Source organism: Heteronotia binoei, chromosome 13 (genome assembly GCF_032191835.1).
Source record: "Heteronotia binoei isolate CCM8104 ecotype False Entrance Well chromosome 13, APGP_CSIRO_Hbin_v1, whole genome shotgun sequence".
Classification (NCBI taxonomy): Eukaryota; Metazoa; Chordata; class Lepidosauria; order Squamata; family Gekkonidae; genus Heteronotia; species Heteronotia binoei.
In genome coordinates this window covers 18,965,585-18,989,051 of record NC_083235.1, presented here as the reverse complement: position 1 = coordinate 18,989,051, position 23,467 = coordinate 18,965,585, and the positions used below count along the sequence as shown (strand labels likewise).

General features: G+C 44.7%; 2 protein-coding genes across 2 annotated transcripts in view; one reads left to right on the top strand and one right to left on the bottom strand.

Moving 5' to 3' along the window:
* ATP13A1 (ATPase 13A1) overlaps positions 1 to 6,054 on the top strand; it is a 50,603-nt gene extending 44,549 nt beyond the window's left edge. The window contains exons 21-26 of the mRNA XM_060253359.1: positions 136 to 250; positions 700 to 896; positions 3,325 to 3,467; positions 3,917 to 4,028; positions 4,618 to 4,761; positions 5,625 to 6,054. Coding sequence (XP_060109342.1) covers positions 136 to 250; positions 700 to 896; positions 3,325 to 3,467; positions 3,917 to 4,028; positions 4,618 to 4,761; positions 5,625 to 5,735 — 822 coding nt within the window. The 3' untranslated portion in view covers positions 5,736 to 6,054. The remainder of the gene's footprint in view (positions 1 to 135; positions 251 to 699; positions 897 to 3,324; positions 3,468 to 3,916; positions 4,029 to 4,617; positions 4,762 to 5,624) is intronic.
* Positions 5,799 to 20,009, bottom strand: MVB12A (multivesicular body subunit 12A). The gene is made up of 9 exons (XM_060253360.1): positions 19,772 to 20,009; positions 14,635 to 14,730; positions 14,452 to 14,548; positions 12,975 to 13,101; positions 12,766 to 12,882; positions 8,850 to 8,959; positions 8,408 to 8,472; positions 8,034 to 8,090; positions 5,799 to 6,574 (listed from the first exon to the last, which is right to left on the bottom strand). The coding sequence occupies exons 1-9, from the start codon at positions 19,838 to 19,840 to the stop codon at positions 6,512 to 6,514; spliced, it is 801 nt and encodes a 266-aa protein (XP_060109343.1). The 5' UTR covers positions 19,841 to 20,009; the 3' UTR covers positions 5,799 to 6,511.
* Positions 20,010 to 23,467: the final 3,458 nt, after the last annotated feature.

Genomic DNA, 23,467 nt, shown 5'->3' with positions numbered 1-23,467 from the left:
TGCTAGAGCTCTCGCCTCGCCGGGCATTGACGGTGGGAACCCCTTTCCTTTTCAGAAAGGGCGGCTCTCTACACAGGGCTCCATCTGAAACCCTGCTGTGTATTAACATTTGGCTCTTCTCCCTCCTTCCGACAGGAAAGGATCAGCCAGGTGCTGAAAGATTTGGAAGAGGAACAAGTACCCATTGTGAAGCTGGGTGATGCCAGCATTGCAGCCCCTTTCACCTCCAAGCTCTCCTCTATACAGTGCAGTAAGTGCAGAGGGAAGGGGGAGTAAGAAGGGCTCCTGTACTGAAGGCCACAGAGCTGCCATACAGCTGTTGTATATGCCTTGGAGATTATGGGAGAGTACACCCACCCCTCAGCCAGAGAGGGATATTCATTGGGCATTTTCACATTTAATGCCAAAAGCATCTTTTGAGCCTCCTTTGCAATGATGCTGTCCATGGGGAATTTTTAAAACTGCGTGAAGCAGAAGTCAGATTTCACATCAGGGGAGGGAAATACCAAAAGCATGAGATTGTCTCTATTTGCATGTCTCTGTTTGAGTGCATTTCTGTTGAACTAGGGAAAAGTTGCAGCTAATGGGAATGGCCAGGGTAGGTCTGGAACAAACCACATCCCATCCTGTCTCAGTCCCCTTTTGCACGGGTTCAAAGCGGAGATCTGAGCAACCAAGGCTTCCTTCCTCTCTCTGCAGTCTGCCACGTGATCAAGCAGGGCCGTTGCACCCTGGTCACCACCCTTCAAATGTTCAAGATCCTGGCACTGAACGCCCTCATCTTGGCCTACAGCCAAAGTGTCCTTTACTTGGAAGGGGTAAAGTTCAGCGATTTCCAGGCAACGCTGCAGGGGCTGCTGCTGGCTGGCTGCTTCCTCTTCATCTCCCGGTCCAAGGTAAGGAGGAAGCGGTGATATAGGTACTGCCTTCTCACCAGTCTTCCCTACACATGGAACTGTTTGCGTCCCCTGTGAAAATAAGCAGCCATCAATTTTCAGCTTTTCTTTAGCTAAGGTGTTTGGCTCTAAAAGCAGGGTTTGAAGGTTTGGCAATACCTGAGAAAGAAATAAACATGAGGATGTGTAGTGGTGAAGTAGGCTTTCCAGTAGTCATTGTCCTGTGTAGATCAGCGTAAGCCAATGGCCCTGTTCACACAGCATGTTGATTCCATGTTCTGCTCCAAGTTCTGTTCCAAATATATTTGTTCCGCATATTATCGATCAAACTGCCATACTGCAATTCGAATCACTCTGTGGTGAAACCGTCTTCTGCTGTCCTCACGACGGCACCGTGCAGTTCTTTTTCCCCCTCCAGTATTATGTACATGCGCACATTATGCGCACGCACTATGCACGTGTGCAATATGAGCACGTGCGCATAGGCTAAAACATTATGTGGTTATGCACATATTGCTAAGTACTAATTAAAAAAATGGTGACCGTAAACCGGATGTCTGAGGCTCCTTTTGCTCTGGGACAGCCTTCAGACATCCGGAAGTTGGTTAATATTGCAGCAGAACTAGCCAGGAAAAAACTACGAGGTGAAACCGGAGAACTCAAAAAACACTGCAAAGGAGCAGGTAACAAAATAATCCGGTTCCGGGGGGGGGGGGGGGGGGGGGCTACCACAAGTTAATAGCGGGAGACAGATGTTGCTGTCTAATCAGCCACTTTAAATCCGGAAGGAAACAGCAGCAACATCTGACTATACTGTGCGTCTGAACATGGCCAATATAAGCAATATAAGAAAATTATGCTTCCTTGGCATAGGATCTTTCAAAAGAACACCACGGCCCCGATCTACTAAATGCCATTTAACCTGCTTAGTTAGGAAAGCTTGTATAGGACTTTTGTAGAGAGGCACTGATGAGCTTTCTACCTTTCAGCAATGGTGTTTCCTCTCAAGGCTTAAAGGTGAACATAGCCTAATCTGGACTGCCACTGCATGCTGCTTTTGCCTAGTTGCTCATGGGGGACTGGTGAGATAGAGCGCTCCTTAAGCCCGTGTCACTTCGTGGCTGCCTTTCCAAGCTACAGAGCATGTCACTTCAGAACCATATCCCAGTCATAAAAAAAAAAAATAGGCTGCCATGTTCTTCCTGTTCCAGTTTTGCTCCTCTATTGAATTACTTCTGCTCTGTTTAGGAGTAAGGAGTGCAACTGGATGCCTTGGTATTGTGGTCACCAACAATTAAGGTTGCCCAGTCCCCTAAGACTGACGCAGGTATACTCCAGAGTTGGATGAAGCCCACCTTGGCCAAGTGTTACTAACTGTGGGACCACAGATGCTGTAATGCCCTCCTGCACAATTGCATTTAACCTAAATGTGTATGTCTGTATACAGTCTTCTGTTTTAGATGAGAACTGTTGAAAATACATACAAGGTTTTTACCGGCTGATATAGAATTTGTGTAGATGTATGAAATATGCAGCAGAAGTCCTGTAAGCTTCTTTCAAAGCATAACGTCTTCAGATGTGTTAAAAGTTTTGAAGGCTTCTTAACCTAGCTGTTTAATGGATCTGGGGTTGTTCTGAAACCCTCCGGTTAAACTAGACCACAACAAAGATGACTGCACAACTTTGATCTAAATGTAATTGTGCAGTGTTGTATTTTACACTCTTCTTGGTATTTGTGATCACTGTGTTTAGTCGACAGCTTTTGTTTCTATAAGAACATGAGAGAAGCCATGTTGGATCAGGCCAATGGCCCATCTAGTCCAACAATCTGTCACACAGTGGCCAAAAAAACCAAGTGCCATCAGGAGGACCACCAGCGGGGCCAGGACACTAGAAGCCCTCCCACGGTTGCTCCCCCCCCCCCCGCCAAGCACCAAGAATCACTGCCCCAGACAGAGTTCCACCTATACCCTCTGGCTAATAGCTACTGATGAACATCTGCTCCATATGTTTATCCAATCGTCTCTTGAAGCCATCTATGCTTGTAGCTGCCACCACCTCCTGTGGCAGTGAATTCCATGTGTTAATCACCCCTTGGGTGAAGAAGTACTTGCTTTTATCAATTCTAACCTGACTGCTCAGCAATTTCATGAGTGCCCACGAGTTCTCATATTGTGAGAAAGGAAGAAAAGTACTTCTTTCTCTACCTTCTCTATCCCATGCATAATTTTGTCAACCTCTATCATGTCACCCCTCAGTCACTGTTTCTCCAAGAGTCCCAAGCGTTTTAAGCTTTCTTCATAGGGAAAGTGATCCAACATTCTTTCATCTGGGGTTGCTTTCAAAGTAGTCCAGAATGCTTAATAGCCATAGAACCACAAAGAGCAGCTTATGGAGCACTGATACTGACCCTTCCTTTTGTTTCCAGCCTCTCAAGACCCTCTCCCGAGAACGCCCACTCCCCAATATCTTCAACCTGTACACAGTTCTTACGGTGCTGCTGCAGTTCCTGGTTCATTTCCTCAGCCTTGTTTACTTGTACCAAGGGGCGCAGGCCCGCAGTGACCCAAAGTGAGTGCTCTTTAGATTTAATCGTGAAATTGGAAAGCTGTGAAGGAAAATAACTTCAGCAGTGGAATGAGTAGTTCATTGGAACGCGGGCAGAACATATGTGAGAGAGCTTGCAAACGGAAAACCTGGGACAGTGGCTCAGTGGTAGAGCATCTGCTTGATAAGCAGAAGGTCCCACGTTCAATCCCCGGCATCTCCAACTAAAAAGGGTCCAGGCAAATAGGTGTGAAAAACTCCAGTTTGAGACCCTGGAGAGCCGCTGCCAGTCTGAGTAGACAATACTGACTTTGATGGACCCAAGGGTCTGATTCAGTATAAGGCAGCTTCGTATGTTCATATGTTGTGCATGAATTAGTAATATGCATAACCTGAGTGATAAATCCAAGAATCCACTAAAGCTCCAGGTATTCTAGAAGTCAGGCTCTCAAGGACCATTCTGTTTCTTTAAGGAAAGAGGAATTTGTGGATCTCTATAAGGAGTTTGAGCCCAGTCTCGTGAACAGCACTGTTTACATCATGTCCATGGCTATGCAAATGGCCACCTTTGCCATCAACTATAAGGTAGGATGTTCTTTTCTCTTGCTAAAGAGCCAGGTATGTCTGCAGTTGGCTTCCTGCTCTTTTCATCCCCGTCACACAGCATGGGGGTGCTAAGGTTAGGACTCATGTTCCAAAAGGTGTGCAACCCAGTGAGCAGAAAAGAATAACCAAGATGCCAAGGCCTAGGAAGTAAAAACTAAGAGCTGTGGGTATGGATAATATTGTGATGGGATGCATGAGGCAACACCAAAAGACTAAAAAAAAATGTTGCCGGGTTCCCAAGGAAGCTTTGAATACAAATCTCTCCCACATCTATGCAGAATTGGTTGAATAAAATTAAGTGGATTGGATAACTGACCAGGGTATTATGGCTTTCGCATTGTTTTAGTAATAGATCCTGAAGAGAAATTAGAGGTTAGATACTAGATCTCTCTTGCAAATCCCAAATGCTTTGTGGGGGGAAAAACTTCTGAATTTGTCACAACACAAGCTTTGAAGTCCACTTAAATCCATTTTCAGATCAGCTGGTTTGTCAAGAGAAGTCTGAACTGGCTTTTGAACTTTACACAATGCACTGTTGGCTTTTCAATCCCGGTCTCTGTTGCTCCAGGGTCACCCATTTATGGAAAGTCTGCGGGAAAACAAACCTCTGCTGTGGAGCATTATCTTGTCTGGGCTGGCCATCATAGTTCTCTTGACAGGCTCTTCCCCAGAATTCAATGAACAGTTTGGACTGGTGGATATCCCCACAGAGGTGAGTAGAGTTGCCTGGCAGCTCTTTTCTCCACCAGTGTGTGTCACTGTTGGAACTGCTTATGAATGCAGCTTGTATTGTTCCACTCAGGGAAATTGAAGACTCCTTATGTCTAAAGAGAAATGCCTTGACAGGGTAGAGTTTACATACATCTTCTAACCAACCCTCTCGTGTTTGAACTGTGGCAGATGCTAAGCGTGCTTTTAGCTAGAGCAAAAGTCAGTTGTGTTCTAGGTGCTGAGCAAATAAATTTGACTAAGCAAAACTTTAGGGGGAAACTGACACATTGTTATGTAATCTGTGAAACAGCAATGGGGTGAGTGTCGATTGATTATTTAATTTGAAATTAATATACTTCCTGATTAACTTGGATGACTCCAGGAACTAAAACATGGGGAAAGCAGGTCTTAATCTGCTCTGTATGGTAAGCAGCTAAAATCAGTGTTATGGACCACTAACTTAAATTCAAGGATTATTGCATAGTAGGCAGCAAACATCTGTAAACAGAGAGTTACAATATGGTAGCTACAGCACACACTGGACTGGTATCTGAGGGCATAGAGGACCACTTCAGTAACCTATCAGTAGAAGGCAAGGTAGAACTAAATGTGAATTTACAGTATTTTCTCCTCCCCTCCCCTATATAGTAGAATGTTGTCTAGAGCAAAAAAAAAATGCAGATAAGCCCACTTATTAAGTTGGTGCACAGTTTCACTGGTCATTCTTGCAACTAGATGAATAAAGATGCCCTACCATCCAGTTTCACCAGGCCATTTAAGTAATAACTATGCACGGTAGGGCTCAAATGAGTGGACAGGGTATCATCTTACAGAGCTTCTGCATGTCTTTTCCTTCTTTTTCAGTTTAAGCTAGTGATCACTCAAGTACTGATGGCCAATTTCTTCCTTGCCTTGATGGTGGACAGAATCCTGCAGTTCTTTCTCGGCAGCACAAAGCTCAAAGTGCCTTCCTGAGACAGATCCCATTCTCCCGGGCAGATGTGAAGAACAACACAAGGGAACAACCGGCACACAGCATTGCAAGAGGAATTAATTTATTCTTGTGACAGTGGACTGGCCTTTCACTCCAGTTTGGTGCTGGGATGCAGTTTCGGAAACCACCATAAAAGACTTGCCGGGGGGGGGGGGGGGCGGGATGGAGAAATACAGCTACACTTTCAAATTTTTTCAGCTGTGAGAGCAGCTGTTGATTTTTGTATTGCCCTTCTGCTCCTGGAAAATTGGTCATGGATTTGGTAATTAAACTGCTATCAGTGCATTTTGAAATAAGGAACATGGTTGATTCCATAGTGAATGGCTTTTACAGAAAGGTTCGTGCTTGCTAAACTTGCTTTCCCTTCTGTATGCTATAGTTGTACATACTGAAAACTTAAATTTTTCAGAACAGCAACAAGTAAGAACAGGAATACTTTTGCCCATAAAATAAGTTTCTTTCTTTAAAAGTGCTTTGCATAGAAATCTATATAGCATGCCCATGCTACAGCATGCATGCAAAAATATTTGGCTTGTACCTGCAGCAAACTATTGTAGTGCATGATACATCCCCTGTTCACACCACAGGCAAAGTCATATTTACAAGCTTTAGCATCTAAAGCGGCATCCTCAGATAGCTCTTTTCTTTTTAGAAGAGCACTTCCTTCACTGCAGCAGCAGCATTAAGTTGACTGTTCTGGGCCTGAAGTGCCTTTGGTGGAGGGGAAAGTATTTGTGCTGTTTTCTGTAAGAAACTGCTACGAGATGGTAGGTGGGAGTCTGGCAGCTGCCGTTCTTTCAACTACAAAACTGTAGTCATACTGAAAAGAAAAACAGAAGGGCCTTTTATGAACTAGCCTGTCCAACACACTCTGCTAAGGACGGCAGCAAGAAGGGCCACACCAATGAAGCCGAGGAATGAAGGAACAAAACAGTGGTGCTGTGGGAATAAATTTTACTCACTCTATGTGCCCCCAACGCATTTTGCTCTGCACTTCTTCAGGGGTATCGATATAAGCATTAAAATACAAAAAACCAAAAGATTTATTCCCAATACTAAAGGCATATTAAAGGAATATACAAGTAAAGAAAAAATGTTTTGTGTAAATATATTTATGAATAACATAAAGACCAGGCTCCTGAGCATGTAAAAAGTACATAGCAAAATACACACCTTCAATGTCCTTTTACTACCCTATTTTTCAGCTTTCTGAAAAAAATGCATGCACATGAAGCTTATGGCCAGAATAAAATTTTGTTCTGCTGCTTCAGACTAATATAGGTACCTGAAGCTGACAGTTTGAGAGAGAAACTAGTATACAGTAATATAGCTGATCAGCCAACCTACAAAAACTTTTGCCAGGATCAAACTTTCCAGCTGGCTATTTCCCATGTAACAATTGTGCCTAATGTAAAACTATCAACAACTTTTATCAATCCACATGATAATAAGCACTACGCTTTATTTTACAACATGCAATTCAGGTTTTGTGATGTACTTTTAAGTGTAAATACAAATGAATTTATACTTGGAAAATAAAGGTGTGTCTTTGTGAACACAAACATAACATCTTGCGTTAAAAAACTGGAGCACTGTTGGTGCAATGTTTTTAAGAAGAAAACGACACTCCTGCAGATCTTTGTTTTGGAGCAGTTTATAGATCACTCAGCCATAATGATAAGACCTTCCTTATAGAAAAGAGGCTGAGTGGATCTTTTGACTGACAACTGTGGTATCACATGGGTTAAATGAGAGCATTACTTGGCCCACTCTGACTTCATGTGTACAAGGACTGCAATTTTATTCACAACTGGCTGATTGGGAATAATACTATTGTTCCTATATTTTTCCTGTTCTCTAATGCTTACATTTTGCTAAGTGGACACATTATCAAGACATCGTAATGCACCTTGTATATGCTCAAGAGCCATGTCTTTATATTTTTCATAAATACATTTATATAAAACATTTTTCTTTTTGTATTGGAAAATAAATGTTTTTTTATTTATTTAAAAGTTTAAACAGATCCTCCCCCCCCCCTGGACCCACAGAGTGACTAAAATTTATTCCCACAGCACTATAGTTCATTCATCCATTATGGAGGGAACATCTCTCACTGGTAGAATACCAGCTTTGTATGTAGAAATTATTAAGTTTAGTTTACAGTTAGATTTCATGAAGCTGGGGTGAGAAAAGACCTTAGGCCACTGAGACAACAGTGTGGCAAAGAGACTAACAGCTTCATATGTAAATTATTGATCAATTCAGTTATTGCTTACCTCTTTCTCAATGTCAGTGAGAGATTTAATATGCAAGTCTTTAAAGAATGAAGAAGCCTGCAGGGGGGGGAAACAGAAATGACATCTTACACCAAGATTTCATAAGCGCTTTCCACTGCCCCCTTATCTCCACGGTTAAACTCCAGATTTCCAAAACAGTTAAATTCCAATTGTGTTTCGAAAACATGGCTTCTAAGTGCTTACCTTAGTCAGGTGAACGACTGGTAAAGAAACAAAGCAGGCATCTGAGAAACTAGTCTCTTTACTGGAAAACTCCCAGTAGCAGTCTTCTAGTGAAATCCTGTCACATTCTAATACCACATTTTTTTCCTCCTTCACATGCCAAAACTCTAAAAACACCATTGAGTACTTACGTTAGTGCTGCTACTGATGCTGTTCTCAAATTTGGGGTGCAGAGCAAAGGGTACCCCGTCCATGGCTAAAGGAAGGAAAATATTTAAGTTCAGATGCTATCCAAAGTTATATATACACAGACACATGAATGTGACAGTTTTAGCACCTAGGAAATGCTTGCATTAAACTCACTAAAAGGGAACATGAGACAAATATAGCAGGCCTCAAGTTTGAAACATGTATGTCCACTGCAGCACTAGTTTCTGTCCATATTCTACCTTTTTCTTACAAAAGCAAAAATCAAAAAAATGAGGCAAGGAAAGAGTGAGGGGGTTTGCATTATTTTAGGTGCAAGAATTCATCCATTTTCAAAATAGCACAAGAGGCAGAAGTCTTGATGAGACAGAAGGCATAGTAATAAACTCATTACAGCTTTCACTCAGAATTTAGGATGATACATACCTGAAATGGTGTAGACATTTGAACTCTCATATATAGACTCATGGTGCTTAAGAGTGGCTTGCTTTTTGGCATCAAATGGAGGTGGAGGCCTTTCTGGTGGGGCATCTGTGCTGCAAGAATTACATTGACAAGCATTTCAGAGCAATCTTACATGATGGGAGTAGCTACATTACACTGATGATATGAGTACTGTTTATTCCCCTTGAAAGTCTGTTCACTAGCCCACAACCTGGACTCCTTAGAATCTCTAGCATTTTTCCCACCCTCATTTTGTGAACATTTATTTGAACACATGCAGGCAAGGGGGAAAAGCTCCAGTGATTAGAAGATAGCTTCTTTCCACTCCAGTGATAGCTTCTTTCCACTCTTTTGGGGCTCCTTCCATTTTCCCCAAAACCATCAAAACATCTTTGCTTGTCACTAACCTACAAAACCTCCAATTATAAATCAAAACACAGCACAGCAGTTGAGTAAGCTTCCATAAAGCAAAATAAGACAATTTTTGGTGTCCCTAGCATAGAACTTGAATTTGTGGGGCATAACAGCCAAGGTGCTGCCAGGATGCAAAATGAAAGAGGCACTGCAGTCCAGCCTCTCCTACATTTGCCCTGAAATTTCTACTACTGGATGATATTTAATTATGTTCGCTGTACCATGCCATGGAGTAGCATCCTAAAACTTTCCAGCTGATTTAAGGAAGAAGGGTATCTTGCCCAATGACCCTCCTTGCTTGAGCCTCCACATGGTGCAGTAGAACGCTGGTAGGATTTAACACACATTAGCAAGAAATCAAAGAAACTGTGCTAGTAGGTGAGTAAAAACAGGTTGCTTACCTGTAACTGATGATCTTCGAGTGGTCATCTGTGCATTCACACACATGGGATGAAGCACCAGCGCTGATCCCCAATCGGTAGTACCCAAGTCCAGGATTTCTGACGCGCCAGTGTCCCGTGAGCATGCCCAAAAGCCTCTACCACGCATGCTCCCGGGACAGCGCGGAGATCCCGCCAGTTCCTTCTGACCGCAGCCAGTCAAAAGAATGACCGGCAGCAGAGGGGAAGGAGGACGGGTGGTGTGAATGCACAGATGACCCCTCGAAGATCCATCAGTTACAGGTAAGCAACCTGTTTATCTTCTTCATGGTCTCTGCTTCACACCCATGGGAGATTATCAAGCCAGGCTTTCCTGGAGGCGGGAGCTGTCAGTCATGCTGAATGAGCAGACTGAAGAACCAGGTTGCCCAGCTGCGCTTTGAGATGCCTCCTGACATCAAGGGCATAGTGTCATGAAAGTGTGAGGAGATGCCCACATAGCTGCCTTACATATGTCAGTGAGGGAAGCATCTTTAAGGAATGCTGTGGAGGTGGCCATTGCCCTAGTAGAATGAGCACGGATGGGTCCTGGCAAAGGCCGCTTTGCTAGTAAACAGCACAGTTTAATTGCCTCCGAGATCCATTTGGAAAGTCTCTGAGCTGAAATCTTGCACCCCAAATGCAGGAGCACATAAGACAGAAACAGGTGAGGGTCCTGGCGAAAGCCCTTCGTGCGATGCAAGTAGAAGAGCAAAGCTCGCTTAACATCCAGAGAGTGTAGCCTCTGCTCCTCTGATGAAGAGGGAGAAGGATAAAGCGTGGGCAGAACAACCTCTAGGTCCAGATGAAAGCTTGACACCATTTTAGGGAGGAATGAAACATCCAGAGCCAGAGACACCCTGTCAGCATGGAAGGTAATGTAAGGAGGGCCAGAACACAGAGCTATTAGTTTGCCCGCCCTCCTGGCCGAAGTGATGGCGACCAACAGGGAGGTCTTCCATGAGAGCAGATGCAACGGGCAAGTAGCTAGAGGTTCAAAGGGCCTTCCTGTGAGCCGATCCAACACTAACGGAAGGTCCCAGGAGGAGGGGGCTACACTGGAAGGTGGATATAGCCTAAGCAACCCTTCAAGAAACGCTTTGTGTGCACGTGCGTGAACAATGACTTGCCCTCCACCAGATCATGGTGGGCTGAGATCGCAGCCAAATAAACTCTAATGGAAGTGTAGTTGAGACCAGCATCCACTAGGTTTAAGAGAAACTCAAAGACCAGTTCAAGTCCTGCACTCTGAGCCGGCAGATCCCGTTCTCTGACAAAGTTAGTAAATTTAGACCACTTGCTACTGTAAGAGCGGCGAGTCGAAAGCTTCTTACTATTTAGCAACACCTGTCTGATTCTGCCAGAGAAGGCTGGAAGCTGATCCTCCAGGCTGTCAACTTCAGATGGGGGACATCGTGATGAAGAACAAACAAAGAAACACCCGGAAAGGCGGAAAAGGGTAAGTACCAACCGGAGAAGCCGAAACGTGACTGACTGACGCAGCAGTCAAAAAGGAATTGGCGGGATCTCCACGCCGTCCTGGGAGCATACGTGGTAGGGGCTTTTGCACCTGCTCACGAGACGCTGGTGCGTCAGAAATCCCGGACTTAGGTACTACCAATCAGGGATCGGCGCTGGTGCTTCATCCCATTGGTGTGAAGCACAGAGACCACTCGATGATCATATTATAATATGGCAGCAGTTAGAAGACACTGCATCAAACAGTGGAGTGTACTTAAGCAGGCATCCTCTTTCTCGGGGCTGTCAAACTCGTTTGTTCTGAGGGCCAGATCTGACATAAATGAGACGTAGCTGGGTCAGGCTAGGCCATGAGCATGATAAAAAGTAATGCCAGGTAGCAGAGATATAAGTTTTATAAAGGACACAGACAAACACAAAGATTTTTAAAAAACTTAAAATAAAACATGCTTAAAACATTAGCTCTCGTTAGTCTTAAAAGGTGTTTCTTTGTATTTCTCTCATGCAATCCAGATTCTCCAAGTTGCACAGCAGAACTACCGAGCCAAGCCTCTCTTCCTTTTATTGGCTGAGGCTCTTCCCCCTCCTGGTCCCCTAGGGAAGGGAGGAAAGAGCCAGAGCTTCCTTCAAAGCAAGCTATCCCTCCCTAGGGAGTCTCAGCTTTGCTTTGTAGCTCCCATGTGATTGAGCAAGCTTGGCAAAACAAGCTATGATGCAGAAGCAAGAGAGAGGAGGAAGGAAGCAGATGTCAATCAGTTGCTCGGGGGCCTGATTCAGCCCCCAAGCCACATGACACCCCTGCTCTTTCTGTTCTAGTCTGTTCATTCATAAAACTTTCTTCCATCAGGAAACAGTTCTTATTCATTCAAAGAGCTAAAGGCAACCAGTTTACAGATATGAAGGAAGCGGAAGCAGGATGCGTCTGTAAAAAAAAAACGGTTTTGGAAGGCTGGAAGCAAATGCAGCTGCACCACACAGATGTATCTGAAAAGGTGAGCAATGACCCACAAAAGCTTATACTCTACCACAAATGTTGTTAGTCTAACTGCTACTGCTACAGATAGACTAACATGGCTACCCATCTTGATCTATCCACACAGGTGAGAAATGACAAGTACTCTCAGTTCAAAACTGGCAACTAGGTCAGCTTTGCTTCCTGCACAGACAGGGCAGTCAGAGCTGGGGACAATTTCCTTCTGCTGCTACCACTGTGCAAATAAGGAAAGGAATATTTGGGCTTCTGTTTACCTGTTTGACCTGAGAGACCCTGGCAAGCAACCCTCTCCAGACCAGATGCCAGGAACTTAGCATGTGTGTGTGTTTTACAAGCTCAAACATATATAAACCTACTAAGCAGCACAATTGTGTGACTGCTGTAAAACTTTGTGTAACCATCCAACCATTGTAACTGTGCAACTAGGTGAGATGACATTCTGGATTGATATCTGGCAGGAGTTTAAGTGCTCCTTTAACAGGCTTGCAGTTTTCTACTGGAGAGAAACACTGCTAGAGAAAAGAGCAGTCACTGCCTGGAGTGAGCACAAGAAACTCTTACATGCAATACAATGGAAGCGTCTGAAACTTACTTGTCTGGCTCGAGTGAAAGTTGCTTCATTTCCAGATTGATCTTCCGTGGCTTAGGGAGGGGCTTGGGCTTGAGAACATGATCCTTTTTACACCACAGGGCAAAGCCACTCATTTCCCTAGGCAGGAGAAATAGTATGTACTTTGAAAGGCCATCTCAACTGCAGCTGACAGGCAAACAAATGAACACCGAGACAATAAAGTGCCTCACCCTATTCGCAAGTAGTTTGGGAGCAATTTACTCTTACTGGTGACCAGGATCTCTTGCACAGCAAGATCTGCAGCTCCCAACGGAATCAGCTTTGCACACAGCCTTTTCTTCTTAGAGACAGAAGTTTCTACAGCAGGAAGTAGAAAAGGGAATTTCACAAAACTGACATCTAATGGATAGGAAACTACTGTCATCCTTAGTAAAAAGGCTGATTTTATATGTCCAAGGGAAACTTAAATGAATGGGGCTGAAGGTAGGACAGGCCTGCATTTTTTTAAAATGTTATTTTGTTGTCAAGTCACAGCTGACTTAAAGCAACTTTGCAGACTTTCCAAGACAAGAGACAAACAGATGTGGTTGTTGGTTTGCCACTGTTTGCCTCTACATTACAACCCTGGACCTCCTGGGTGGTTTCTCATCCAAGTACTAACCAGGGCTGACTCTACCATGTTTCTGAGATCTGACACAACTGGGCCAGCCTGGGCCACCCAGGTCAGGACACAGCACTACATATACCTGCAGGGCTTCTTTTTTTTGTAGCAGGAACTCCTTTGCATATTAGGCCACACCCCCTTGATTTAGCCAGTCCTGCAAGAGCTTACAGTACTATGAGCCCTGTAAGCTCTGGAGGATTGGCTATGTCAGGGGTGTGTGGCCTAATATGCAAAGGAGTTCCTGCTACAAAAAAAACCCCTGTATACACTAGTTAGCAGAACTGAGAAGACTGTCAGTATATTTACATGTATCATTTGCAATCATTGAGTTTTTTTGTCAAAATCTTGAAAATCCTAATGTTCGCTTTTTAAACTAAGTAAATTTTTCAACCTCATGTAGTAAACTAGAATGTGTAATGATAAACACCTTTCTTGCTCTATGCTACTTCAAAGCTACATTCTACTAATCAGATCTGCAGATGACCTGAACAAAGAGGCTCACAGAAAGCCAGTCGGAGTGGGGTGCTTGTGCAATAAACTCTTTCAATAGGAACTGACATCTTCTGAGTCTTTAACTTCAATTACCCAAAGAACCTTCATGTACATTTTGAAATTTGTTTTAGTTCATATTGTCTTAATAGCCCCAAGTTATAAAGTATATGGAATTGTTCAGGGTACTAGTTACGACTAGGGGTGTGCGAAAAAACAACAGTATTTTATCAGTTCAGGTCAGGGGGATTAGTATTTCTGGAAAATCCCAGATCCTAATAGTGGTATGGTATTTGGATCCAGAATATTTCAGAAATCCCCAATTTTTTCAGGTCCAATAGACTCAAGAAGAAAAATACTGGTTTTTTTTTTTTTAAGCCAACCAGACCCTGGATCATTACAGCTTAGTGATCACAATATTATGTGCTGTTGACCAAGTGGCACAAATGAGTGTGCACATGAGAAATCATCCTTATGTTAGTTCCCATTGAAGGCTCATCATCATAACATAAAGTCTATTTTAAAAAAACCTGTGCCCTATGAGATGGACTTACTAGGATCTAAAAATTCTTTAACATAAACATATCCACAAGGCAGCGGAGATTTGTCGCTCAAGATCACCACGTCAGATATTATATCTCCTGCAGGGTTCTGAAAAGAAGCAGACTCCACTCAGTCTATAATTTGCACAGTTACTGATGGACAAGCCCGCTCAGCCAGCCCAGCGTTCCCCTTACCGCACTTATAGCTGAAGTAAAGCACAAGTAGTAACCAGATTTCTGTGCAAATCCCTTTCCAAAGTTTGCAGACACCCCTTCCACCGTGGCTGTGATCTACAAGACAGAGAGCAAGGCACTTAGGAAACAACTGGGGCGGAAGCATAACCCTGCTCAAGTACAGTCTAAGATTAACTGATGTTCTTAACAAATAGTCCCAGAAGGAGCCTTGAAAGCCAGCAGCAGGCCTTGGAAACTGGCATACAGTAGCAGCTGAAATTACACATACAGTGCTTCTGCTATGTGTCCAATTTGAAGATCTGGATTTCAAAAATATGGGTCTCATACAGGAGAAAATAACCCCCGCAGTAAAAGCCTGGGAACATATTATTCTGCCATTTTAAATTAAGGTGACACATAGAGCACTTAAAAGCTATTCTACATATTAAGAGTACACACCCCTTGATTACAACAGTAACCAGTTATTAAAATTGTAATGACAGAAGCAGGTGAAACATGGAACTGGTGGGAAGGGCAGGAAGCAGACCTGTCAACAATCTTAGAAGCTAGATAAGGATGCTAGGAAGCAAGAAGGGACTGAATGAGCAAACCAGGGCTTGGTATGGACACTGCAAGTCAATCCGGTTTGGTGTCTGAATAACACGAAATTTCCATGCTACGTAGTCTGGTGTCTCACAGCAATATGGCCAGTGCACATGGCCAGTGACTAATGAACCTGGTATAGGGTTTTCACCCAACAGTCACAAGTGACTGTCATCAGTGTGACTCAGTTATAAACCCAAGGTTACTTTAAACTGCCCTCCTCCTAGTAAAGAAAAGACCCTCGTGGCGCATAGTGTTAAAGCTGCAGTACTGCAGTCCTAAGCTCTGCTCACAACTTGAGTTCGATCCCCAGTGGAAGCTGGGTTTTCAGGTAGCCGGCTCGAGGTTGACTCAGCCTTCCATCCTTCCAAGGTCGGTAAAATGAGTACCCAGCTTGCTGGGGGAAAAGCGTAGATGACTGGGGAAGGCAATGGCAAACCACCCCGTAAAAATGTTGTGAAAGCAACGTCACCCCAGAGTCGGAAACGACTGGTGCTTGCACAAGGGACCTTTCCTTTCCTAGTCAAGAACTTAGGAGCTACTGGGGAAGGGAAGATGTATGCTACTCTGAGGTACCTGGATGAAGGTAGGGCTTTAAAAATGCACTAATAGTTAACAATATGGACTGAAAGAGACACCATAAAAGTCGACACCAGCTTGAGCATGGAACAACTCAAACAGCACAAGATCAGAAAACATGAAGAGAGCTGGCCCAAAGAATCGCCAAGAGTAGGACATGACTAAATGGTTAACAACAACAACATGGACTAAAGACTGTGCAGTCCAGTTAAGTTCTTTTCATAAGTCTTGTTCACCCTAATACATTAATGATGCTACTTAACAGCTGTGTAGCAGTCATGTCAAGCATTCAAAATGTCCCATGCATATATCATCTCAGAAGTTCTCACAACAGTCTTCTAAAGTATGCCAGTTTGATTGCACCACTGCTCTGAGGAGATATTTAACACAGTCATCCTGCAAAGTTTGTGGTCAAACCTGAATTTAGGAGGTACTTCTCTGCTCTCAGTCTTAAATCACTTATTCTACGGGCAAGTACTCCTCAGTCCTCACTATCTCCTGCTGTCAAAGAAAAACAGGTTGCTTACCTGTAACAGATGATCTTCGAGTGGTCATTTGTGCATTCACACAATGGGATAAAGCACCAGCGCCGATCCCCGATCGGTAGTACCCAAGTCCAGGATTTCTGACATGCCAGCGTCCCGTAAGCATCCACAAAAGCCTCTGCCACGCATGCTCTCAGGATGGTGCGGAGATCCTGCCAGTTCCTTCTGACCACAGCCAGTCAAAAGAATAACCGGCAGCAGAGGGAAAGGAGGGCGGGTGGTGTGAATGCACAGATGACCACTCAAAGATCATCAGTTACAGGTAAGCAACCTCTTTAACTTCTTCGTGGTCTCTGTGCTTCACACCGATGGGAGATTAGCATGCCAGGCTTACCTGGAGGCGGGAGCTGTCGGTCATGCTGAATGAACAGACTGAAGAACCAGGTTGCCCAGCTGCGCTTTGTGATGCCTCCTGACATCAAGGGCATAGTGTCTCCTGAAAGCGTGAGGAGATGCCCAAATAGCTGCCTTACATATGTCAGCGAGGGAAGTACCTTTAAGGAATGCTGTGGAGGTGGCCATTGCCCTAGTAGAATGGGCACGGATAGGTCCTGGCAAAAGCCGCTTTGCTAGTAAACAGCACAATTTAATTGCCTCCAAGATCCATTTGGAAAGTCTCTGAGCTGAAATCTTGCGCCCCAAATGCAGAGACGCATAAGAGACAAACAGGTGAGGGTCCTGGCGAAAGCCCTTCGTGTGATGCAAGTAGAAGAGCAAAGCTCGCTTAACATCCAGAGAGTGTAGCCGCCGCTCCTCTGATGAGGAGGGAGAAGGATAAAGCATGGGCAGAACCTCTAGGTCCAGATGAAAGCTTGACACCACCTTAGGGAGGAACGAAACATCCAGAGCCATAGACACTTCAGCTTCTTTAGCAAGGCAGTGGTTGTTTTGGAGGTGTGTTTGGGGTCGTTATCATGTTGGAATACTGCCCTGCGGCCCAGTCTCCGAAGGGAGGGGATCATGCTCTGCTTCAGTATGTCACAGTACATGTTGGCATTCATGGTTCCCTCAATGAACTGTAGCTCCCCAGTGCCGGCACCACTTATGCAGCCCCAGACCATGACATTCCCACCACCATGCTTGACTGTAGGCAAGACACACTTGTCTTTGTACTCCTCACTATTGACACTTTGTGCCCCATTTGGACATTATCACTTAGGGGTGTACTCACTTTTGTTGCCAGCAGTTTAGACATTAATGGCTGTGTTATGTAATTTTGAGAGGACAGCACATTTATACGGTTATACAAACTGTAGACTCACTACTTTACATTGTAGCCAAGTGTCATTTCTTCATTGTTGTCACATGAAAAGATAGACTTAAATATTTACAAAATGTGAGGGGGTGTACTCACTTCTGTGACATACTGTAGGTGTTAGGGATCACCAGTCAGTTCTTCTCTCCTGAGTGATGTGCTCTTTGAGGGATATACCAGGAGTGGTGGTCCCACAGATATGCTGGTCCCAGACCGTATACAGCTTTGAAAGTCAATACCAGCACCTTGAATCTGATTTGGTATTCAACCTGGAGCCAGCGCAGCTGCGGATTACCAGAGAACTTTAGAAGTCCTTAGCTAATCATTTTGGCTTCTGCTTTAATCAGTAAGAGTTTTTAAAGGAAGCAACAGCAAAAGCTTTTTTTAAAATTCTGAAACCAGCTGAATTTAGAGATGAACTTGAAAACCTGTTTCATCCAGCATTTCTTAGAGATCTAATTTAGTGCTTGACTGTATCCTTCCAGGATCCCAAGCCTGCTTAATTTGGCAGTACAACTTAAGATACCATAGATATATCCCATGTTATTAAAACAAGAGAACAAAGTTTGTGTTCAGTGCCATCTTTAAAACCAACAAAGTTTTATTCCTAATATAAGCTTTTGTATGTACGCACACTTCTTCAGGTGCATGTATCTGAGGAAGTGTGCATGCACACAAAAGATGATACACAGAATTAAACTTCATTGTTCAAAAACGGGGGTGGCCAAACTGTGGCTTTTTCACACATATTGTGTGGCTCTCGAAGCCCCCACTGCCCCATCAGCCAGTCTGGATAAGGCTTTTGTCTCTTTAAATCACTTCTCCAAGCCCAGCCAGGCAGCAGCTTGGAGAATGCTTTGAAAGTTCAAGTTGCCTTCCACCTCTTCCTCCCCATCTATTTTCCTTCCTGCTCTCAAACATCTGACACTCGTGTTTTGGGTCTCTCAAACATCAGATGTCTACTCGATGTGGCTCTTAGGTTAGGCGAGTTTGGTCACCCCTGATTTAAAGGTGCCACTGGACTCAAAACTTTCTGCTGCTGCTTCAGACCACCAAGATTCTACCCGCTCGCATCTATTAAAACAACACCTCAGCAGCACCTGAAAAGACTCAATAAAAACATACTCCAGCATGAATTTTGAGACCAGTAGCACCTTTAAGACCAACAAGTTTAATTCTGGATATAAGCTTTCATGGGCATGCACATCAAACCATATACCTTGAATATGGAGCCCCTGGACTCCAACTTTGTTCTATTGCTTCAGACCAGGGGTGGCCAAACTGCGGCTCGGGAGCCACATAAGTCTCTTTCACACATATCGTGCGGCTCTCAAAGCCCCCACTGCCCCATCAGCCAGCTTAGAGAAGGCATTTCTCTCTTAAAATCACTTCTCTGAGCCAAGCCAGGCAGCAGCTTGGAGAATGCATTTAAAGTTGCTTTCTTTCCACCTCCCTCCTCCTATTTGCTTGCTTGCCTGCCTTCTGGCTCTCAAACATGTGATGTTCACACCTCATGGCTCTCAAACATGTGATGTTCACATCTCATGGCTCTCAAACATCTGACGTGTACTCTGTGGCGCTTATGTTAAGCAAGTTTGGCCACCCCTGCTTCAAACTAACACGGCTGCACACCTGTACCTATATTCCAGCATGCTAACCTACGTTACACTCTGCTTGTCCAGGATCCTAATAATACATCGATGTATCGCCTTCCAGCATCAGTTTTTTCTAAGTCACAGCTCACTTCTTCAGACGCGCTAGTGTGTTACGATCCCCTATGCGTCATTTCTATGCTAGTCTGGAAGTTGCCACTGGGCTCCTGTTATAGCTTTGCGGGCACAAAACCAACACAGAGACCAGTCTTGGCGCTCCGACATATATTTACAGATCGGGAAATAAATGTATAGATTTCTTTCGCTCTATAGATATAAAGGGGAGAAGGTGAGAAGGAGCCAAGTCAGTCCGGCGAGGGAAGAAGAGGCAGCAAAGAGGAAATACATGGGGCTGACTGGAATTCTCCCCCCCCCCCACACACACACACCGTTTAAACCCATGAGGGAAACGGGCATCTCTCGATTTCCTGCCCTTTTGAGTGGAGGGGAAAGGGCGGCTCTCCCAGATTTTGGGGTTCCCCTCAGGAAATAACATTTTTCCCCCGTCACTTTCTTTCTCTCACCGCAGTCCAGCCGGCGGGTGCCACGCTGGCAGCCGACGTCCAGCCCAGCCCTGTGAGCGGCGTGTTCATAGCAGCTTCGGGACAGTTCGCCGCTCTCGACGGCGACGGAGGCCGCGGTTGGGACGGTTGCCGGGGGGGGGGGGGGAGAAATGCTCCGAGCCAACGGCACCAACCGCCGACTGCTCTGCTGAGGGAGACGGAAGGTGGGAGAGGGAGGATCCCCGAGAGTCTAAGCCCCGCCCCCGAAAGGAACGGTTAGGCGCCCGTCGTCTGTGACGCCACGAGGGCTCTCATCCAATTGGTTCTCTTCTTTTCGAGACGCTAACTGCCGGACCAATGACAAGTTGATTATTTCGCTCTTTCCCCCCCCCCCCCACCCGCCGGGAGGAATGAGTTCAAGAAATAAGCGCACGCGCCTTTAACTTTGCCAGAACTTTGAAGGTGTCCCAAGGCTCAGGTTTATAAATTTTGCAGCAAGGTGCTTCAGGATTGAGGCAGTTTGCTGCTCCTCCTCCTCCACCGCTCGGGTAGGTATTTAAAAGGACACCGACGCATAATGTCAAATCTAGCTCAGACAATTTCTGGAAATTCAATAGAGAGTTGCCAACTCCGGGTGAGGAAGTTCCAGTGGCCAGAAACCAGACGCCATCCCAAGCACCAGGAATAGAGCATCACTGCCCCGAACAGGGTGCTCCATCTATACCAGAGGTGTCAAACATGCGGCTCAGGAGCCGCAGCAGGCCCTGAGTAACTGGCTATCATCTGCTTCCTTCTCCCTCTCTTGCTTCCTTCTGCAGTACAGCTTGCTTTGCCAGGCTTGCTCAATCGCACAGGAGCTATAGAGCAAAACCCTTCTTTTCTCCGTTGGCTGAGGTTCCTCCCTTAGAGAGGAAGTGGGGAGGCAGCGCTTGCTTTGCCAGGCTCTCTCAATCACACACTGGAGTGCTGAGCCAAGCCTCTCTTCCTTCTGTTGGCTGAGACTCCTTCCTCTCCTTGTTCCCCTGGGGAAAGAGCCAGAGCTCCCTTTGCCCAGTTCTCTGGATCCCATGGGAGAAATACAAAGCACCTTTAAGTTCAACAAGTCTGTGCTTGTAGCCGCCACCACTTCCTGTGGCAATGAATTCTACATGTTAATTACTTTCCTTTATCTGTTCCAAGCCTATTGCTCATTGATTTTATTAAGTGCCTTGGAGTTTACTCTTCTAGGAGCCATGGCTTCTTTTTTAAGCATACAACATCACAACAGTCAGTAGCAAGCCAGAGCCCTACATAGTAAATGCTACCATGACTTAAATTAGAGAAAAGGCCCTCTACTTGTTAGTCACCAGCAACCAAACGAAAATCATGGAATCTGGAGTTTTAGGAAGTTATGCAAAAAATGGTCATTATATGCTCAACAAAGGAAGAGACATGCCTGCTATAGAAGGGTCTCCCCAGTGTATTGGTTTTGATCCTCCCTTCAAGCAGAAACAGGATGAGAAAATCTAATTCTTGCCCTTTTCAGATTTTTTTTTTTTTGCCAGAATCTGCATTTTGTACTTTTGGCTCAAGGTACTTTGATGAAAAAGAAGAGAACTGAACAATTGTTAGTACTGAGTTTTTCATTTTTCAGTCATTGTGCAACTGTTGCCATGACCACTCCACCTCCATTTATTGGACCCAGTTTATGACCAGTTCACCTATCTTGCTATCTTTTTGGGGCAGGGGGGGGGGCGGGATTGTTATTTACCAGACGAATCAGGGAACTCTGTCAGAGGGTTTGTGGATGCAAAAAGGCAGTACCACATTTGCATGACTGAATGTCAAATCATGAACAGCCAGCCAGTTTACCTGCTTAAAAGGTACAACTGTGGCAGTAAAGGACAAGCCTGGAGGAAATGATTCAGGCCAATAAGGTCAGCTCCACAGTCACCATTCTGAAAGGTTATGGACACAAGTATGATGTCCTATGCTTGGTCTTGTGCCCACATTAAAAAAAACACACACACCCAATCCCAACCTGTAGCTGTATGGTATTTCTGAAGATGCCCTGATTCTCTCGTCCCACACCCTTCCTAGTTTTGGAATGGGATTAATGGCTGCAGCAAGTAGTGGCTACAAGCATAGACTATTCAAGAGGAGATAGGATAAACATATGGAGCAGAGGTCCATCAGTGGCTATTAGCCACATGGTGTAGATGGAGCACTATGTCTGGGGCAGTGATCATTTCTACTCTTGGTGCTTGGGGGGCAACAGTTGGAGGGCTTCTGAAGTTCTGGTGGACCTCCTGATGGCACCTGGGTTTGGGCCACTGTAGAATGTTGGACTGGATGGGCCATTGGCCCAATCCAACATGGTTTCTCTCATGTTCCTGAATTTTTTTTTTGACAACCCCTTCCCAAATATGCCTCCTCTCCATAAGTCTCCCCCCTCCTCCTCTCCAAACCAATGCAGCCTGCTTTTTTCTGATGTCTTGGTACATGTCAAACCAGGACCTGTGACCATCAGGTTCATATCCATGCTCTGCAAAAGAAACTTGCTGGGTGACTTTGGGCCCATCACAATCCCTCAGCCCAACCTACCCATTACCGAGATGTTTTGCGAGGATTCAATGGGAGAACCATGTGAAAAAGCTGTTTTGGGTCCCAGATCATGGGGAAAAATGGGATTTTTTTTTAACTTCACCTATATTCTTCCTGGCTTCTCCCTCCCCAAATCAAATTTTCGTCTTCATTCTTCTCCAACACATGTAACAAGAGTTGCTCCTCTGCCTTCCAGATCATGGTCAGCTTGACTACAACTCTGAACTCTGCATCCTTGCTCACTTTCTTTCCGAGGTCTGCTTCACATGCTTTCCCTTCTAAATCTTCATGGATGATCGCTTGAAGCTCTGCCTGGATTCCTACTCACCTATCTTGCCAAGCAATCCCTCCTGGAACTCATGAACCTTTTGGTTGATAAAAGTCTTGAGATCTATTCACATCATGTGATGCTTACACACCCTGAATCTATTAGAGACATCCTTAAACAAAAGTTGGATGGGTAATACTTCCCCTTCCACCACTCTTTCTTTCTCTTCAAATGATTCCATGGTATAGATAAATACTATGCTGGTACCAGCTACAGGTACGTAAGGACTTCTTGGTAATTTTTATGCCCAGTGCACTTAAAATTTGCTTGTATTTTTATTCCTCTTAATAAACTTCCTCCAATTATATACTAAATACCTACTCAACATCTTAATTATTTGGCACTGAAATCAGTCACTGACAAAAAGGATATTTAAAGTAGAGTGGTTGTCTAAATCCAGATTTGGGCATATTCAGGGTTTTTTTGTAGCAGGAACTCCTTTGCATATTAGGCCACATCCCTGATGTAGCCAATCCTCCTACGGCTTACAGTAGACCCTATAACAAGAGCCCTCTAAACTCTTGGAGGATTGGCTGCATCAAGTGGGTGTGGCCTAATTTGCAAAGGAGTTGCTGCTACAAAAAAAGGCCCTGGGAATATTCCCTCCTACCCATGTGTTGAACCTTAAGTCAGCAGCAGTGCCTGCTGGGACAGGAGTCAGATGGTGGAAGACAGGTTTCTCTCTTATGCTTGGCTATTCTGGAGGATTCCAAGACCAGTTTTGGAAAGCTGACTTACTCAAAAGACATGTACAAAAACCACTCATGCCAACAGCAGTGATCTACAGGTACAGCAAGATGTTCAAG